The sequence below is a fragment of the Tasmannia lanceolata genome, unplaced genomic scaffold (genome assembly GCF_043159265.1).
Source record: "Tasmannia lanceolata isolate RefF3 unplaced genomic scaffold, GAP_Taslan_0.1 ptg000003l, whole genome shotgun sequence".
Lineage (NCBI taxonomy): Eukaryota > Viridiplantae > Streptophyta > Magnoliopsida > Canellales > Winteraceae > Tasmannia > Tasmannia lanceolata.
In genome coordinates, this window is record NW_027518680.1 from 38,096,010 (window position 1) to 38,116,319 (window position 20,310).

The 20,310-nt window shown below is 38.9% G+C and overlaps 1 protein-coding gene across 1 annotated transcript; it reads right to left on the bottom strand.

The window, feature by feature from the left end:
• Positions 1 to 1,585: 1,585 nt before the first annotated feature.
• LOC143854377 (Nucleoside transporter family protein) lies at positions 1,586 to 5,563 on the bottom strand. The gene is made up of 2 exons (XM_077364296.1): positions 4,653 to 5,563; positions 1,586 to 2,860 (listed from the first exon to the last, which is right to left on the bottom strand). The coding sequence occupies exons 1-2, from the start codon at positions 5,173 to 5,175 to the stop codon at positions 2,094 to 2,096; spliced, it is 1,290 nt and encodes a 429-aa protein (XP_077220411.1). The 5' UTR covers positions 5,176 to 5,563; the 3' UTR covers positions 1,586 to 2,093.
• Between the last annotated feature and the right edge of the window lie 14,747 nt (positions 5,564 to 20,310).

Consider the following 20,310-nt stretch of genomic DNA (forward strand, 5'->3'; position numbering starts at 1 on the left):
GCCAAAATCAATGTACTGTAAATCAAACCACAATTGAAATAAAACATGGAAAACATATTGCACTTATCTCTTTTGATGAAAACCGTTTGAAAAAAACCAAATTCGAAGAGAGAAGGCTGAGTCGTGCCACATGGTCACTCTCCTTAAGAATTGTATCCGCCCCCTACTGGTGCAGCCGGGATCCGCGAATCGACGCTGCAAGATAAAACAGCCAAATATGGCTCCAGTCCACATGCGCTAGTTGACCGGTCCACCGAGAGCCACCTTAGAACTGTGCTCAGACACGGAAGGAACGGATAGAAGGAGATGAAGCAAAACTAGAAAAATAGAACCCTTTTTCTATCTAAATCTCTGTCTTTTTCTGTTGGCAAAAGCCACCCCAAAACGTTTGTCCAGATTACACCCAAATCGTCTTCTCTTCTCCCTTTTATAGACTCAAAAGTGTCTGTTGGAAAGAGCCACCATTTATGGGTATGACTGTTGAGAAAAGCCACCATTCAGAGCCTTGGACGTTTCTCTTCCAACAGTCACAATTGTGACCGTTGGAGATGAAACGGTTTTGCAACTTCAATGGGTGTTATTATCACAACCGATTTGGGGTGCCAATATAAAAAATGCGGGGATAAAAACAAAGCGGCCTTTTGCAATAAAAGGATCCTTTTCTTTTTTATTTAAACCCGAACACGGACCACGGCCACGGCCCGGCGCGCGCGTGTGGTTTTAGCCCATGGGCTTGTGTTCAATAAAACCCACGGATCCAACAAATTCCATGCCCCTTGAAGGCGCAAGCCTTTTCTCAACTCTACACTGTATAAAGGTGAGAACCACTTTCTCCATGAGCAATGTGGGACTATTTATTTTGCCTTGTTTTAGAGAACACAACAAGCACACTCTAAGGTTTACACACACTCCAAGGGTCCTGGGTTCAAGTCCCCAAAAAAGCACTCAAAAGTCACTAGCTTTTTAAACAAGAGGGAAACCAAATTTTGAATCTTTCGATCCAAATCTTAAAGACAAGGCAAAAGGCAATTTTGACTTTTTAAACTCTTTAAAATTTCCATCACTCAGTCCACTGCTCCCTCAGATATATGAATAAACAGACAAATCTCTTATGTATCATGCTCGTCAAGCTTACTTTGTACTTTTTGGTTATGCTTCTTGCCCCTGCTTCAAGCTTTTTTTGATGACTGAAGTTTCAAAGTTGTTATATCTGCTTCCTAGTGGGCGATTGGGATACAATGTTCAATATTAATCGAAGATACCTATCAATTTCAGTTCCTGCTACAATTTCCAGAAAAAAAAAACGGGTTAATGAAGACGGTGAAGAATTCATTTATCGCTGACATTGAATCTTCCCAAGTTAGGCAATCATCTGGGTCTCAGATTGAAAATGAGAATAAAACCATGCTGAATGAAATTAAACTGGAAAAGTTCTAAGCATATGGTGTCTAACATGTCCTCGGCTATCTAATCCCTATCCAATCATCAGTAACCAGTTTTATATGTTTCCAATTGACCCAAAATGACTGAATGAGTGGAGATCAAGTCATCAACAAGACCCAAAACCTCTGAGAATCAGGTCAAATTACAGTAATATGAAGTAATATTTTTAAAATTTAATTGTGGCCACCATTACAATGAAGAAAAGAAAGATCTAGACCGTACAGTACAAAAGGAATACGGTGATTATGGTTGTGGCAGAATCTATACTTCCATCTCATGACAAAAGAAGGAATAATCTGTCATGTATAATGAACATGCTTGGAATTTTGTTGTACATTGTCATGAGAATCAAGCAGGAATTCTTTATCTCTCTGTCTCTCTCATTAACAGAAGTAACGAGAATTTGGATAGTATCTGTTTCACCTCTTTATTCGTATCTCATGGAAATTTTTGTTCCTCTCTAGCAGTAGCACTCGAAAATGGTTGATTGGTAATAAGTAGATAAAGTCTCAATATGATAAGTTAGAAAATAAAGCTCTGTCATAAGGTGTCTCTTTCTTCATGTCTGCCAGATGAAATTCCGCACACAGAGAAAAGAAAATGTAAATTAGTCTAGATAAGCAGGTCCTTATGGTGAGAAGTCACGAAACTTAAATGATCCAGAACCAGCCAAGAACCGATCCTCCGACTAATCCAATTCCTAAAAACAAGGCCATCACAACACCAGCAGTTTCTGCCTCCACCGTGGGTACTGATTTTGGAGCAAGGATCATGAGCACACTTGTCAGATACCCATTTGTCACTCCAAGAACACTAGTGAGAAATATCACTGGAACCTCTGTTCGGAAGGCCTTCGGCCCGTGTAGACAAGTTGCAAAGAGTGGGTATAACAAAAGGCGTGTGATGCAAGCCCACGTAGCCTTCTTAGTGCTTTTTAAAACATATAATGCTGTCAAGCACTTCCCCACCAAATCAGATACATTGTATGTTGTTATGAGCAAGATGGCATACCAGTCCCGAAGAAGCTTTGATTGCACATTCTCAGTTAAGTATCCCGGGAATATGGAGAGAGTTACAACGTAAGTCACGAGAATTCCAAAAGCCAACCACTGGATTCTTTTCCATACATCCCAAAATTTTGGCTGCATCATAGGCTGACTACCATTACAAAGCATGTCGACAGTACTTGATTGTGGGTCTTCTAGAGAGAGGGAGCCATGGTTTGTTTGAACTGAAGTTTTCTTGTTTCTGTAATGCTGAATGATTGGCAACCTGTCTAGGATGTTATAACTGACAATGCATACAAGAAGAAGAAGGATGCTGACTATGAAGTAGATGTGTGCACTTGCTCGTAGACCTTGTGGAGTATTGGGAAGCGATGCTTTTATTACTATCCTCAAGAAGGAAAGGAGAACGCCTGCACCCAAAAGATTGGGTTGAATTAGGAGAGGAATTGAGCTGGGATACAATGGGGGGTTGTAATTCAAATTCTCACTGCATGGTGATTTAAGAAGATGATCAGTCATGCGTTCAATCACTGAGTTGCCGGAGCTGAATAAACATTTCACTGAGCCAATAATTCACTATGTTTTACCTTGGCTGATTTCTAGTCCAAGTCCAAATTTTAAAACACTAGGAAAGACAGGTGTTCCCATATCACTGATGTTTCCGTGCCTCAATATTCAACTCAAATCTTATGAACCGATTAGAATATCATGCAAAATGATTCACGATTCAACTTGAGTTCTATTGTGCCAAAAATAATACATGACTCATAGGATTCATTACGAAATAGAATAGTGTGGGATTTTATTATCGTTAATTGAGTTACTTCAATGTAATGGTTTGGTAGGGACCAAATGGGATGAAATTTTACAAATAAAGATCGGCTTTTTTCTTGTATGATTAAACTGAATGCTCTGTATAATCCAATACAGAATATAGAAATACCATGGAATTTTGTAAATTAGTTAAAACTTACTTAATATAGGTTGTTGGTCATATCTTTTAGCTATTATGTATCTTAAATATATTTGTACTTGTATTAATTTTCTTAAACATTCATAAAAGCTTAAAGTTTATGGAAACATTCTATTTGGATCTCTAGGATATAGTGGGTGAGTGTTTATCTCCCTCGAATTCAGGATACCTTTGGCATCTACAAATTCAATAAAATCGCAATTTCTTTAGACCATGTCTAATTTGCAAACCAATGGTAGCTCCAAAACAATTTTGTTATCTGATGAACGCTGACTAGTTATTTTTAGATCAATTTAACCATGGATATTGTTGAGAAATCAAAGGTTTAATTGGTGAAAATAATCAAATTGGAAGACATATATGGAAGTGGGTCTCAGATTTTATTCTCCAAAAGATTTCAAGCTGGGTTTCAAAGTCAATGTTCTTTTACCCTTTTTTCCCTGTCAGGGACGTCGAAGTTTGAACCCCTGATCTCAGAGATACACATTTGAGGGATTACCATCTAACTCTCAACTTCAAATCAAAGCTTCAAAACTCAAACCTTCACTCAAACTCAATAAAGGGATCGAATTGAGCCTTTTGGATGTCAATAAAAAAAATTCTTGTATTTATAATGCTTCTTTCAAAATGTCCTTCCATATTTTCAATTGAATTATCTTGACTTTTAGGCCATGCGTGGCAGCCAGGAATTGTTTTTTCATGATAAATCGGTTTCTTCAAGTGGTGAGAGGAGTAGGGCAGTGGGAGAAGGAGAGAGATTTGAGATGGCATGATTGAGATGAGCCTGAGAAGTGGTTAAAAATCTAGAAAAAGTCGATCGTGTTTTGAGTTGAGTTTTTTGTTTTCTGAATTTTAGCCACTTCTTAACACTTGGAGACACTAGTTTCCTGATTTTTAGCCACTCCACCTGCCCTACCCCTCTCTCACTACTTGGAGACACTAGTATATCATTGAAAAAAAAATCATTGTAACCAAACATGGTGAGAAGTGGCTAAAAATCAAGAAAAAGTCGATCATATTTTGAACGGAGTTTTTGTTACCTGGTTTTTAGCCACTTCTCAACACTTGGAGACACTAGTTCCTGTTTCTTGTTTCCTGATTTTTTAGCCACTCCACCCACGCTACCCCTCTCTCACCACTTGGAAACACTAGTCTATAATGAAAAAAGAATTCATGGTAGCCAAACGTGCTCTTAGACACCCGAGTCTAAATTGGGCGGCGAAGGTTACCTGAACATGCAGTTCCAGCAAATACTGCTTGCATATACCGTTTGGGCAGCTCTCCGACAGATCCAATCAAGCTTCCTCCTACCAATCCATCAGCGAGGCCACATAGAGCCACCGCTGCAACCGTCATTGTGTAGGCTCCATTCGCACTCCGCGAACCTCTGATATAAGCCCAGCCTATAATGGGCATTGTCAGAAGAGAAAGAACAAAGAGTGAAAGACCGAAGTTTATCCTCAGTCTAACATTTGGCCTTCTTTTCCACTTACTCCATGTCATCAGAACAATAAGAACAGGAAGTGAAGAACCCATGTAAGCTACAGAAAATGCCTTGTTCACATGCTCATCTGGGTAAAGATATCCAAAATAATCCACAGCTGTTATTAGAGCATTCCATGGCAGCAAATTTCCTGCTCCAAGCATGAAGTGGATGATATATGCGAGATTGTAACTGTCGTTAGGCTCAATTTCCATCTTGGGTACCTTCCCTCCTTCCATTCCAACTGCTTCAACGTGGTTTATGGGCATTTTATTGGTTCTCTACAGTGCTCAAAACAGTGATCAATATCATTTAAATATCATCTACAAAGTGGGTTTCAGATCTTTCTATGGGTTGGAGATCAGAATCAATGGTGTTTCTGTGAGGACAGCTATTGGTGGTCTAGGACGCTAATTTTATTCTGCTACTATAGCTGAATCGGATTCACTATTGCAAATGTCAAAGAAATTCACAAAATCTTGTTGGAAATTGGAATATCAACTCACAAGCAGTTTCAGTATACAAGGATTCCCTGAAATCTTGTCAGAAAATCAAATCACGAGGGCAGTTACCATAACTTTTGTCGACATTTGCCGGAATCACTTTGGAGAATGACATTTTGGCAGTGTCTCCTTTGAATGGCTGGTGTTCGATCTCTCTCCCTCTTAAATCATGCAACCCTCATGTGGGAGGGAGATTGTTTGGCCGTTGTGGCAACTGGGCCGTTTTGTTTTTGAATTTCTCAGATTGCCCTTGACGTTTAACCAAATTACAGAAAAAAACGAAACTAAACTATCTTGTAATTTAACATGTGGCCTAGTTAGGATTTTTTTTGGTAGGTAAGCTGGGGTTTGACATGGGTCTAGTTAGTTTTTTACTAGTTTCGCATTGTGGGTAGTGCTGTAATTCTGTTTTTAAGAAAATTACTAGCCTTGATGCTTGTTGAGTTCGATTAGTGAGTAAAATCTGCTTTGTTCCAAATGGAGGCTAAGCTAATTTTTGAAATATCTAAACATTTATCATGGGACTTGTGGTTTGAGTTTCTGATTGTTGAATTACAATCTGGTTTAGGTCAATTAGAGAGAGAAATGATTGCATTAAGTTGTTCTAATTATTCGGAATTCCAATCCCAGTTCATTACAAAGTTAAGAGAAGGAAAAAGGATCAAAATGGGATTATTTACTCTATCCATCGCTCTGTTAAATTATGGGAAATGATATCACCACTACCGTATTTTGAAGATCGCACTCCTCACTTTATTAAAAACTACGATATGGCCTGCACCATAGGATAATCCAAACCTTCCATTAGATGGGCCACAACATAAATAGGTTGTGCCCTCTATTGATCGGAGGGTTAGGATCAACCTATGGAAATGATTTTTGGATCAACCTATGCAAATGATTTTTGGGCCACTGTTGTGGCCCCCATACCGTACTTTTTAATAATGTTTGGAGTGGGATAACCAAAATACGGTAGTGGTAATATCATTTCCCTAAATTAATCGAGTAGATAAAGTAGGTGTTGTGGTCATTCGATGTCAAAAGTGTTATTATTGTAAATAATTTTAGTTCAAGGGGTGCTTTGGGTAATTTCGATTAGGAAACGAAATGAAAGGAAGGGGTCTTTCGCGTGACGAGAGGCATTTACGGGTGTGGAACTTATTCTACTTTGGCGAAGGGGTATCTTCAATCGTGTCGTGACGGAGCGTCTGTATTGAGACACGTACCTTGTCCGATCTGGCTTTCACTTATTCCTCTTCCAACGTTTCCATCTAAAAAGTGATTCTCATCTGCTGTTTGGGAAGTGATTCTCTAAATTCGCCCTTTTTGTTTACTTGGGAAAGCTCTCACCAGTGTCTTTATGACTGCTCTTCTACACTAGTGTGGTTGTCCCCAGTAAAACTGGGGCTAAATATCATTTTCCTCCTGTTTTATTGATGATATTCTTTCTTTTGTTTTTTTCTTTTTTTATGATCTCTAATTAGACTTGGCAAACGGGTAACCCGTACGGGTATGGGTACAACCCGTGCGGGTACGGGTACCGGCGGGCACGGGTAAGAAATACCGGCGCGGGTACAGGTGGCCTTTCATGAACCCGGAACCCATCCGGGCAGGTACGGGTATACCTGTAGGTAACGTGGCATATATATATATATATATATATATATATATATATATATATATATATATATATATATATATATATATGAGGAAAGTGTTTCTACTCGGTCCCCTAGATAAGCTTATCTACTCCTCCCTTTAAAAAAATACAGTGGGCCCACGCTGTTTGGATGATCCAAAGCATTCATTTGATAGGTCTTAACATAGATAGGGTGTGCCCAAAAAATCAGCACCAAAGGGTCATCCTAGCCCTTCGTTTTGTAGTGCCTTGTGGTGCCCAGAATGGACACATATAAACGTCCACGTTTATATGCGTCCATTTTGGACACGGTGTGCCCAACAAAACGAAGGGCTAGGATGACCCTTTGGTGCTGATTTTTTGGGCACACCCTATCTATGTTAAGACCTATCAAATGAATGCTTTGGATCATCCAAACAGCGTGGGCCCACTGTATTTTTTTAAAGGGAGGAGTAGATAAGCTTATCTAGGGGACCGAGTAGAAACACTTTCCTCTATATATATATATATATATATAGGGAAAGGTGAGCGTACTCGGTCGAGTAGATAAGCTTATCTACTCGGTCGGGTTAAAAACAGTGGGCGGCCACATTTTTTGGGTGATCCAAACCGTTCATTTGAAAGGCCCTTACCTAGATAGGGTGTCCACAAAATATCAGCCCCATAGGATCATCCTAACCCATCCAAATGTGGAGGGAAAATGGGGAAAGATGGACAAACATAGCTTGTCCACAAATCTGCCAATTTTCCCCTCCACTGTTGGATGGGTTAGGATGATCCTATGGGGCTGATTTTTTGTGGGCACCCTATCTAGGTAAAGGCCTTTCAAATGAATGGTTTGGATCACCCCAAAAATGTGGGCCCCAACTGTTTTTAACCTGACTGAGTAGATAAGCTTATCTACTCGACTGAGTACGCACACATTTCCCATATATATATATATATATATATATATATATATATATATATATATACCAAAAGAAATTATATGATGAATGGGTGTATGAACACATAAAGGTGGTACGATGGATGTACAAGCCTTGATATTTGGTCCAACAGCAGCTTCTTAACAAAGCTTCTTAACAAGTCAGCTATTGTTGGATCAAATATCAAGGATGGGATGATGAGTACATGTTTATACGCCCATTCATCATACAATTTTTCATTTACTTTAACGAGTGTTTGTTTTGGTACAACCAAAGATTCATAGTCTGATTGCTTTGACTTGTTTTGTTGGCCCACCCTCACAGTCTATTTTTTACTGTTTAGTGTTTAGGCCTTAAGAATAAAAAAGTTGAAAACCGAATAGCAGGTAACCCGCCGGCACCTGCGGGCACCAACGCCCGACCCAGACCCACCCGCGGGTCACGGATACAGGTTGGGTGCAGGTATTTTTTTTCGCGGGTAATGAAATTGGTACCCGTACCCCTGCGGGTCGGGTGTACCCGCTAGTACGGGTCCTATTTTGCCAGGTCTATCTCTAATGTACGAGAAAAGTACAGAATGAGGCATTAATTACTGAAAATATGGGATGTAGGTACCACTTAAAGTACTTATGAAACTCGGGTGATTCTTCAAAAACCGGTGGAAAAAAGACCCCAATACCCTTCTGACATTATCACAGTCCAACGTCAATCATTATCTTTAAAGTTAGATTTGAATATTTTATTATTTCTCACGTCTCTTTCTAACCACCTTTCTTATATTTTAGTATTATCATTGAGAGAAACTAGGGTAGCATTTAATGCATTTGACCTTAGCTGTCATCATTTTGTTCGTTTGAACATGTGTTTGAACCCAAAAAGTCTTCGGTTTGTTTTAATCTTTGCCATCTGCAATATGCAGAGACCGTTGGATGCTTGACTGGTGGAAATATTTTTATCTACTCCACATATTCCAGCGGCATACTCCAGAATCCGGCGATGTACTCGATATGTTTGGAATGCATATGTTCGAACCCAGAAAATCCAGCAGCATACTTGATATTCCGGCGGTGTTCTTGATATTCCGGCGTTGTACTCTAGAATCCGGAGGCGTATTTGAGATTTCGGTGGTGTACTCGATACGTTTGGAACAGATGTTTGAACCCAGAAAATTCGGCAGTGTACTTGATATTCCAGCGGCGTACTCGATATTCCGGCGACGTATTCTAGAATCCGGCCGTGTACTTGATATCTTTGAAAGATGGGTGTTTCTTGATACGATGGGCGAATGAACGTTAACAGTATATCTCATAACGTAGTCGTTCTTAGCCAAAAGAGATGTAGGAAATAATAAAATATTCAATAACATTGCTATTTTAAGCCAAAAGAGATGTGAGAAATAATTAAATATTCAATAATGTTGCCGTTCTCAACCAAAAGAGATGTGTAAATAATAAAATATTCAATAACATAGCCATTCTCAGCCATAGAGAAGTGATAAATAATAAAATATTGCTTTCAAGATAATGATTGATGTTGGGCTGTGAATGTGTCAGGAAGGGCAACACACGAGGGCTCTGATATTTTTCTACCCCTTTTTGAAGAATCACCCGAGTTTCATAATTACTTTAACTGGTGTGGACCCCGATCCGAGGACGAGTGAGGGAACGGATCCCCCAACACCCTCTGGATCATCCACGTGTGAAGGAGAGCTCTGCCAAGGAACTCTCAAAACGGATGCCGCCCTCATAGCATAGCACGAGTGGCGATATAAAAAGAAAGAGATATGTCTCGATCCGGAGCCAAGGCTCGAAACCAAGACATACCTGAAATAAACTCAGAGTCGCCATCCATGGATATGCCATGGAACCCTAAAATCAAATCCTCTGTGCAATGGATAACCAGAAATATATATGGGTTTGTGCCTGGTTACGAATGGGGAAGGTCTGAGAGCACCCCCGATTCGTCCGAGTGCAAGCACTTGGTCTCTTATGCCATTTATTATTAACTCCAAAGAAGTTTGGGTAAAAATCATGTGAAATGGGAACAATCCTCAGGAGTCGTCTACCTAAGCATGCATTTCCTGAGGATAAAAATAATAAACACATATAAAATAAAATGAAAGATGTGTCACCTAAGCATAGCTAGGTTATGAGTGACATGCCTAATGGGTGTCTAAGTTCTAATGTGCAAACACATGCAAGCTATAGCTAAAGGTATAGGATCAGTACAAAAAAAGTAAGAAAACACATCAAAACATACGATGACTACACAACAAATCCTAAGACTCTAAATTATTAGCCCGAGTCCTCGGATGGTCTGGTATTCATCCAAAGAAGCCTACGTATCCCCGCCTCCACGAGAATCAAGGCAACGTAGTTCTTCGCGCCTATTCTGAGCTAGGATGCCTAAGACACCTAGCCCTCTATCATAGACTCGATCTAAAAGACCGGACCAATTATTAAAGTTTATTGTACGATTATTTAAATTCTAGTGAATTGTGGATTTTAGGACACCCTATATGCCCTAACTAAATGCAGATTAGCCCTAAGCTAATGCAGGTGGTTCCTACAACATATGTGTAACTAGGCTGTGTGTCCTAAGGAAAATAATAGGATCACTAACGCATCCTAGACCTAGTCATCAGTCGGCGATGTGAATCGCCAACTGACCGGACGGAGGCGCTCCTATAACTCTAGGACAAACCCCTAACTCTAAAACAAACACAAACAAGCACACAACAAATCCAAGACAAACTCCTAACTCTAAAACTCTCTATCTAGGACAAACTCCTAACTCTAGAGGAAGATCTTGTTGAAAACAAGGTTTTGAAGAAAAAAGGTTAAAGCATTTATTTACAAAGTTTGGCTGGACTTGGGATATGTATCCCAAGCTGCACTACGTACCTCGTGGAAGAGGATCAAGCCAACGTAGTTCGAAAATCGAACTCTCCTAACTAAAACCTAACACTTCAAATGATTTAAGGATTTTAATATTTTTCAAATATTTTTGATATTTTTAAAGTTTTCAAATATTTTTGAGTTTCAAATTTCTAATGTCACCCTTTTGGTCAAAGACCTAAGGGAACACACAAAACAAAACCCTATGGCTAAACCTTAGGGCAAACAGGGGAAAACCCCTAAACCAGGTAAACTAATGTCAAAGACGAGGGAATGATCTAAGATCAAAAATAAGAAAAACTCTAATGAGACTGTACTAGTCTCCGACAAAGAAGAACGACAATAACACTAAAGAGAAAAACCCAACTAAAAAAAACATTACCAAAAGCGAAGGTAAATGAGTCAAAGACTCTCGAATAACACTCCTAAAAGGACAAATGAGTCAAGGACTCTCTAATAATACCACAAAGGACAAGTGAGTCAAAGACTCTCTGAAAGAAAAGGAATATGAGTCAAAGACTCTGACAATACCAACTAAAAGGATAAATGAGTCAAGGACTCTCTAAAAGAAATGGAAACACGAGTCAAAGACTCCAATAACACCAACTAAAGGATAAATGAGTCAAAGACTCTCTAAAAGAAATGGAAACACGAGTCAAAGACTCCACTAACACCAACTAAAGAACAGACGAGTTAAAGACTCTCTAAAAGAAATGAAAACATGAGTCAAAGACTCCAATAACACCAACTAAAGAATAGACGAGTCAAAGACTCTCTAAAAGAGAAAGAAACATGAGTCAAAGACTCCACTAATACCAACTAAAGGATAGATGAGTCAAAGACTCTCTAAAAGAAAAGGAACAAGAATTTGCACATTTGGCAGAGGTAAAACACCCAGTCGGGTCGGACAGCTACTTAGCCCTAGGGTGCAACAAATGTACGCCCAGTACCCCATAAGGGTAGGAGTATGAAGCCAAGCCGAGTAGGGTGTTCTCCCAAAAACTAAACGACGCACAAAGAGGAGAACTAGCGAGAGAATGAGACCGGGCGGGTCTCCCAAACACACACAAAGATGGGCTCCAAGTAACCTTATCATTGCTCTTGCAAGGGGTAAGCAAGGCTAAGACAACTAATTGACCAAATTGGTCTCTAATTAACAGAGGAACAAATTGAGTTGCAACCTCAGAGAGGATTCTACAAATGAGGCCAAGCAGGCCTTCTAAAGGCTAATTACTTACAAAGCCAAGACAGATGACTCCCTAATAACATCAATAAAGATCAAATGAGTCAAAGACTCCCCCGATAACATCACCACACAAACGAATGATTCAAAGGCTCTCTAAATGAGGCAAGACATGCCTCCTATGGGTACACCATTTATCAAAATCAAAGCAACCTCTTTGAGGTTAAGCTAAAAATGAGGCTTGCCTCCAAAGGAGGATTTCCTAATGAGACAGAATATGCCTCCTAGTACAGGTTCTAATATCTAAAGAAGTCTAGAAGACTGCGTTAGTCCACCAAGAGAGCAGAAAAGAGCTACTAGGCAATCTCAAATTTCCATTCAATTCTTATATAAACAAATCAAGTACTAAGCAAAGAAAGACTTATAACTAAAGAGTACACAACCTGTAATAATAGCAATCATAGCATGATAAACAAAATTAATTAGCCCAGACCAGCCGCTGGGTAGCCTAATGAAATAAAAAAATGATATTAAACACTTCAAAGCCAACCACAAACCCTAATACAGGGACTCCAATGAAATCAGATGATGCCAAAGTAATCATCTGATTTCCTACACGTATAATATTTCTACAAACCGCCTTGAAATCAGACGATATTCGTGTCAAGGACATCGAATAGTGCAAATCATCTGATTTCCTTCTTCAATTAAACAATTTATTTAAAATAAAATTAATAAGTATGATAAGCTTTCAAGATAGTCTCACCTGAACAGTCCATTCATCTTCAGAACCTAACTCAAAACTTAACATAAAAGAAGAATCTTAAATTTTCAACAAATTATACAAATGCATGCAATGATATTTCTGATTTTTATAAATTTTGGTGCATAACAGGGGGCATCAACTTGTGCAGATTCAAGTGCAAAAGACGGTGAGCCACAAAACACAAAGACGGGCTCCAAGTAACCTTATCATTGCCCTTGCAATGACGAAGAGATGAACTACCATCTAATGGTGTCTAAAAGACTAAGTAAGTCTACTAGTTAAAAGAGGGGAGCTCTATAGAGACACAAATTGTCTCTCTAAAGGGGAGGCTCCGACTATCGCCTCGCCATTATAGCCCGTCCAATTATCCAGTGAATTTGAAACCGGGAGGTCATTAACAAGCCAAGGTAAATATCTTTTGACCAACGAATATGATTAAAAGTTGGGAGGAATAAATCCAATTCTCAAATTATATAACCTTACAGTAAGCTCATTTCCCGCTCTCACACTACAAATATTCATGAGATCTCTACGGAATAAGCATCAAAATACAAGAGGGTGAAATCTGCTTCCTAATTGAATTAGAGAAAAACATTCAGACCGAAGTGTCAAAACACATTATCTCGCATACTCCTTCAAAAGGAACCAGGGCAAACTATATAACCTCTCAAAGCATGATTGATATGGCCTTATTCCGCATACGCCCAAAGGGGAGAAGCTATATAAGATGCATACATAATAAAGCATAACCATTCCAAAATCATTTCACATATGTCCACAGGAAACGAACCAAATAGGCCATATACCTATCCAGTTAAGTTATGCCTCTTTCAAATGCATTCCACCTGATACTACCTCTCATACATCCCTCAATAGGCTGGCTGGATATAGGAAACTCTCATTAAGACACAATCCATTTGAGATCATATTTCAAATATTGACCAGCAAATGAATAAAGCGCGAATATATCAAAACTTATTCGACCTGATATCAGCAGTGCCAACAGCAGAATTATGAATTCCCATTCTTAACATTTTTAAGAAGCTTACAGCACAACCGCTGGCCTGAATTAAAATTAGGAGCTCAAGATCATGATGACATGATAGCTTAGTGTAACTATCGGACTATCGTAATGCTATCATCAACGATCAACAACTAAGACTCACACCTAATCATAATTCTCATGACTGATGGTGACAATATTCTTCAATTTAGACCTATCTATACATATACAAATCTTAGTTAGAATCAAAGAGAATTATTAGCTAATAGCTATCTCCATTCAGCCTGGCTGAATTCAATCAATTCAATTTTCAATATGATTAAGTGAAAACAGGGAATAAAATATCTACTTATCAGTGACTCCAATGAAATTGAAAGAATATAATGCAATATCCGGGCACCTAGGGAGGTTCAATAAGCGGCCATGATTACGATAGGTTGAAATGGAATTTGACCCAATACTCGAAACTCCAACCACACAAGCTTACCAATGCATTTCGTGGAATTCTAAAGTCATGAATAGAACAACCCTGCACAAACAAGGCATGCATGGCTGAGACAAGGACTGAAACAGAGACTACTATTATGCAGAAACTGGGCTGAAAAATGGGACTAAAACATGGGCGAAATGTGCTTAAAACAAAGCTGAAATGTGTAGGAAATCGTGGCCAAATGAGGGGCTGCATTGTGCTGAAATTAGAGATTAAATCAGGGACAGATTTATGTGCATGAATCTGTGCTAAACAGAGACAGATTCCTGTGCATGTATTATGCTAAACATAGGCAGATTTTTATGTGCACACCATGCTAAACATAGGCAGATTTGTATATTGTGGCAAATGTGACAGATTTGTGACAGATATGAAAACAAGAGAGGCATTGCTCAGGTTTATATCCAGTGCAGTTTCAACAGCCGCCTGTACAATTCTCATAAAGTAACCCCTCCATGACATTCTGACACTAGGTTGCAATGTGCTAAAAATAAGGGCTGAACTTATGCTTCAAAACAAAGATGAAATATGCTAAAAATGAGCTGAACATAAGCTTGAAATGCGCATAAAACAGGAACTGGAATGATGGACAGGATTACACCTCAAACAGGGGCCAAACACTGACGGAGTTTACGTGAAAACAAGGAGTATCGCCATGAACTGTATTGTGCTAAAACAGGGCTGATTCATGGGTGAAAACTGTACTCAAACAAAGGCTGAAGTGAGGTTGGATTTGTGTTGAAATAGGGAACACTATCACTCATAGAATTGCCAAAACAAGGGCAACAATGGGCTGAAACTGTGAAAATGGTAAAATAGAAAGTTGTAACCATTCGAGCTCCGCTTCTAACGGGTATCCCCACTTGTAATTTGACCCAATGATTAGGGAGTAATGGCCATTTTCAGTGGGCTGCATCTATTAGTTTGTAAGGCTCAAAGGGCAGTCGAATAGTCTTAACAGCTCTCACAAGCTACATGGGGAAATGATCGCCACACCAATAGATCTTGATATTTTCTATAAATTATCCAAATGCTATTATAATTCACAAAGGATCCTCATAAGTTGATGAAAGAGGAAAAGACAGACCATGACATGCAACAGTTAAAACAAGTTTGAACTACTATTATTCTTTACACTAAATGAATAAGAAGAGACAATGTGGAATTGAGCACATAATGAAATTTAGTTATGCTAAAGCCATCAGCCAAGGAAATTGAACGAGGGGAGGGCAAATTAAACACAACAGAATCACATCAAGAATCTTAAACTAACTTGATAGTGTATTTCTTATTCAACACATAACTAAATGATGAGTGGAAAATTTCATGAACTGTAATGTGGAAATGAGTAACAAATCAGAGTGTCATGTGCAGTGAACAAATGTTAGAAGCATTTCCTATGAGGATCCACAATTGAAAATGACATGCGTAGCTGAGCCAAATTCATGATAAAAGGTAATGTAAGCACAACCAATGCCCTTCAAACCCCCACACAAACATCAAACATTCGAATAAAATAAAATAAAAACAAGTAAATTATACCCCAAGCATTATAAGCACAACAAATTGAAGAACAAGATCTATAGATAAGCATTATTCAGCCCCAAAGAATCACATCATACTTGAAAAGAATCAGATCAAAGTAGCGAGGTACCTTGAATCTGCTCCGATCTCCCTTTTCTTCCTCTGTATTATGCTTAGATCTATGCTCTTCGCATTCGGATCTCTGATCGGTTACCTCTTCTAGTCGAAAACAGATGATATATTTGATCTTATGTTTTCTTCAATTTTCAACTCCAATCACCAAAAATAATTCCAGATCCAATGCTTGCAAGGTAATAGAAAGGCAAATCGTAAGTTTCTACAACCGGATCTAGAATTTTAGACAATAGAAAAGATGAATATGAACCAGATCTAACCTCGGTTGATCAGATCTAGGGTTTCAAAACAAAATAAGCAAAACAAGTTTCGGATCTGAGGTAAAAATTCATGTAAACAGAAAAAAGAGAGGTAGAAATTAGATTTCTAAGGTAGAAATCAAGAAATAGAAGAGAGAGAACAGACAGACCTAAACGAAATAGAGCTAGGGTTTAAAATCTGGAATAAATTGAATTTTTGGCTTAGATCTAAGGCACATGCACAGATCTATAGGAAGAGATGGTCAGAAACCATGGAACTTGGTCAGAATTTCAGTCGGAACGGAGAAAATGGCCGGAGAAGATGAGATCGCCGATCGAATAATTGCTGGGAAAAAAAAAGAAAAAGCAATGGATTTCTCCCAAATTTCCTTCTCTCTCTCTCTCTCTGATTTTTGCTTCGGATCGGAGGCAAGCTTTCCAGCAACGATCGGAGAAAAAGATCAGCAAGGAAGAAAACGAAAAGGGAAAAACCCAACTCTCGCTCTCCGATTTCTGTTTTTTTTTTTTTTACGAAAATGAACAGTGCCTCCTTCATCTTTTTTTATTTTTGTTTTTTTTATATATAAAAAAAAAATTGATATTCGCACCTCCATTTGATGAGGCGCACGAATCTGGATGAGTCGCGCCCGCCATTTTTGTCTTATTTGGCCTGGGCGCGACCATCACAGGATAATTCGCCCCTCTTCTCACCTGGACAACCTCTTCAGCAGATAATTCACCCCCCTTTGGATTTGTACTATACCCTCTCTCGACTCGTCCTATTTGCCAAATTGGCTCGGAATTTGATGAAATTTGGCGGGAGTCTCGGTGAGACCCCAATCTATCTTATAATACAATCCAGGATCCTAGCTTGGTGATTAAATGGGGCTTCGCCCAAGCATAGCGAACTTGGGTCCGGTCAAAATGGGGTGTCTACAACTGGTACCCGCAATCCATCCCCATTGGTACTTTTCTCTATAATGTAATACCCGGCCGACGGGCCATGTTAATTTTTGGGCACCCATAAATTTGCCCCCTGCGAGAACCTGTTTGCATTTTTTTACGAGGTTGCAAGCCTACAACCGGTATAGCCAGTGTAATTGCATGTCGTCAATTTCTCTTTCTCCTAACACACAGACAGTAGATGTTAACATCTCTCTCGGGCCCAATAACTAAATGATACGGATTGGGAAATGACATATTTGCCTCTTTTTGGTTGGGACAGCCCCTCTAGTGTGTTTATGACTTCTATTTTACACTAGATGGGGTTGCCCCAAGTAAAGAAAAGGGTGAATATATAACTTACCTTTAGGCTCTGTTCACTTGCGTTCCTGGGAAAGCAAATCTCTAGAAAATAGCCTCTTTTTTCCTTGACAAGACCTTGACAAGATAGAATTCTGGTGTTCACTTGCTTTCCTGAGAAAGTAACAAGCCTAGGTGGAAAATGTCAAATAATGACATGGAAATTGCCAAAAATGATGTGGAAATGTCTCTTTTCTCACAAGTGTGGGAAACCAAATCCCACTATTTTGGTCGGATTTGCTCTCCCGGGAAAACTAGTGAAAAAAGGTGGGCAAGCAGTTTCTTGGGAAGCCTTTTCCTGCACAGTTCCTGCGCACGTTAAAAGGCGGGGGAAACCTTTTCCTAACAGTTTCTCTGGATTTCTTTTCCTAATGCCACGTCAGATTCCCGGGAAACCTTTTCTTTTCATTTCATGGGAAAACAAGTGAACAAAGCCTTAGATCTTCGAAGAGGTGGACCAATGGCAGTTTAAAAATAAATAAATTAATAACTAGAATCTACATGCCGACACCATAGAGTTGGGCCCACTTTATTCGAAATCCAAACCATTCATTTGTTGGGCCAATGTAATTAGGCCTTGCCCATATAATGCTTTCCATAAGGTGATTCTAAGCCTCCAATTAATCTATTGGACCGGGCCAAAGAAATGAACGTTTGGATCTTTGAACAAGGTGGGTCCCAATGAATTTTATAATAAAAATGCAATATGGACGATGGTAGTACTTTCATATGGTACCCGAAAAATTCTATTAAAAAAGATACGTAGGTGCACATATTTTTAAAAAAAAGAGTGTGGCCTACCTTATTCAAATATTTAAACAATTCTGTATTTTGGCGTAGGGTGATGATATTTTCACCCGCTGCAGTACTTTCACACCTCTGATCGTGATTTGACATAAAGTTGTCTACTTTTCATGTCAAATCAGGTTATAAGGGGTGTGCACGTAATGCGGGGGGTGAAAATATCATCTCTGGGCGTATTGAAATGTTTTTTTGAGGAAAGGCCTATTTATATGGTGCTCCAATGAAGTTTCTAATAAATGAATGTCTTAAATCTTCGAACAAGGTGAAGGGGTATCTTCAATCGTGTCGTGACAGAGCGTCTATATCGTGACACGTATCCCGTACTATCTGTCATTCACTCATTCCGCTTCCAACGTTTTCCATCTAAATAGTGATATCCCCGTCTGTTTATTGGTAGGACTGTCAATCGAGATGGGCAAGCTCGAAGCCCGCTCGTTCGGCCCGCTAAAAGCCCGCCCATAATTAAAATAGAACAAGCCAAACCAAGCTTGGTCAAAAGTTGAAGCCCGAACTCTAATTTGGGCTGAGCTTGATCAAGGGTCGTCCAGCCCGTTATAGGCCCGAGCCCGATAATATATTTACTATATAATTTTTCAGGAATTTTTATTCCCATAAAAATAACAGTAGATATTAATTAAATAGGTACTTAAACATTCTCTGTTACTCTTTGTGATATTAAATGATTTTCTAATTCAACACTTAAATAGGAATACGTTCAACAGGTTTTTTTTGGATGGAATGTTTAACAGGTTTTTGGTTGTTAACATGCCTTTGAGCTGCTACCTGGTCTCCTTATTCTATGCTTGCCTTATAGTCTTTTTTTGTGCAGAAAATAAGAGGTGATGGGCAAGCCCGAGCTCAACTCGAAGCCCGTTGTGGAGTTTAGGCAAGGAAATTTTCTAATTTAGTCAGGCCCGAACTCGGCTCGTAGTCCGTTGTATAAACATGGGCTGAGCTTGAGCACCCCAGGCCCGCCCAAGCTCGGCCCGATTGACAGTCCTACTCTTTGGGAAGTGATTCTCTAAATTCACCCTTTATCTTTACTTGGGAAAGCTCCCACCAGTGTATTTCTGGAGATTTTATACGGTGTAAGCCCTTATAGTCCCTTATTTTTCAAAAAGTAAATGTACGGACCACACCATAAGATGATCCAAACCGTCCATATGATGGGCCATAACGTAAATAGGTTGTGCGCAAAAAAAACATTTCTACAAGATGATCCTAACCCTCTGATCCATAGATGAACTTCATATTATGGAAACCTCTATTGATCGGAGGGCTAGGATCATCCTATGGAAATGATTTTATGGGCACAACCTATTTACGTTATGGCCCATCACATGGACGGTTGGATCATTCTATTAGACAATCGGTTCTCAAATCCAAAAGAAATTGGGCGTTAACATCCCACTGGTAGATATGATTAACTTCAAATTATCCTACTTGCAGATGAGGCAATATTTACTGATTGAATGGTTGGCATTTATGGATCCTAATTGTAAGAGATATATGAAACTCTATGAATACATAAGATATAAGAGATATAACAACGTAGAACGAGAATTTTTCATTAATTTTTTTGTAAATACATAAGATATAAGAGATATATTGTTGGCATTTATAGATTGCAAATTACCATTTCAAAAAAGAAAGAAAAAATATAGATTTTAAGTTTTTGTTCATATCTCTCTAGCTTGTGTATCTATCTTGCTCATATACAAAGAAAAAATCAGGGTTGATTGTAAAAATCCCATGAGTTTTCTTTGCAGCATGAGCTTTATAAGAAATGTGAATATTTTTTAAGATTAAAAGCAAATTGTATTGAAATTTGTGTAACAATTTGAATTTTTGTTTTTATAATAATTTATCGGTTACGATAAAACAATCCTTCTTTGCCACCTCTAGAGCAAATTTCTGGCTCCGCCCCTGCTTACATATCCCATTCGGATCAGATCCACCTGTCTTGGTCATGATTGTTTTGGACCCTTATCTA

Excerpts from the sequence above, each read along its gene's own strand:
- LOC143854377 (XM_077364296.1), bottom strand. The coding sequence starts at position 5,175 with ATGCCCATAAACCACGTTGAAGCAGTTGGAATGGAAGGAGGGAAGGTA. Across the intron at positions 2,861-4,652 it reads TGCTGGAACTGCATGTTCAG|GCGTTCTCCTTTCCTTCTTG; the intron begins GTAACCTTCGCC and ends TTTTGGGTGCAG.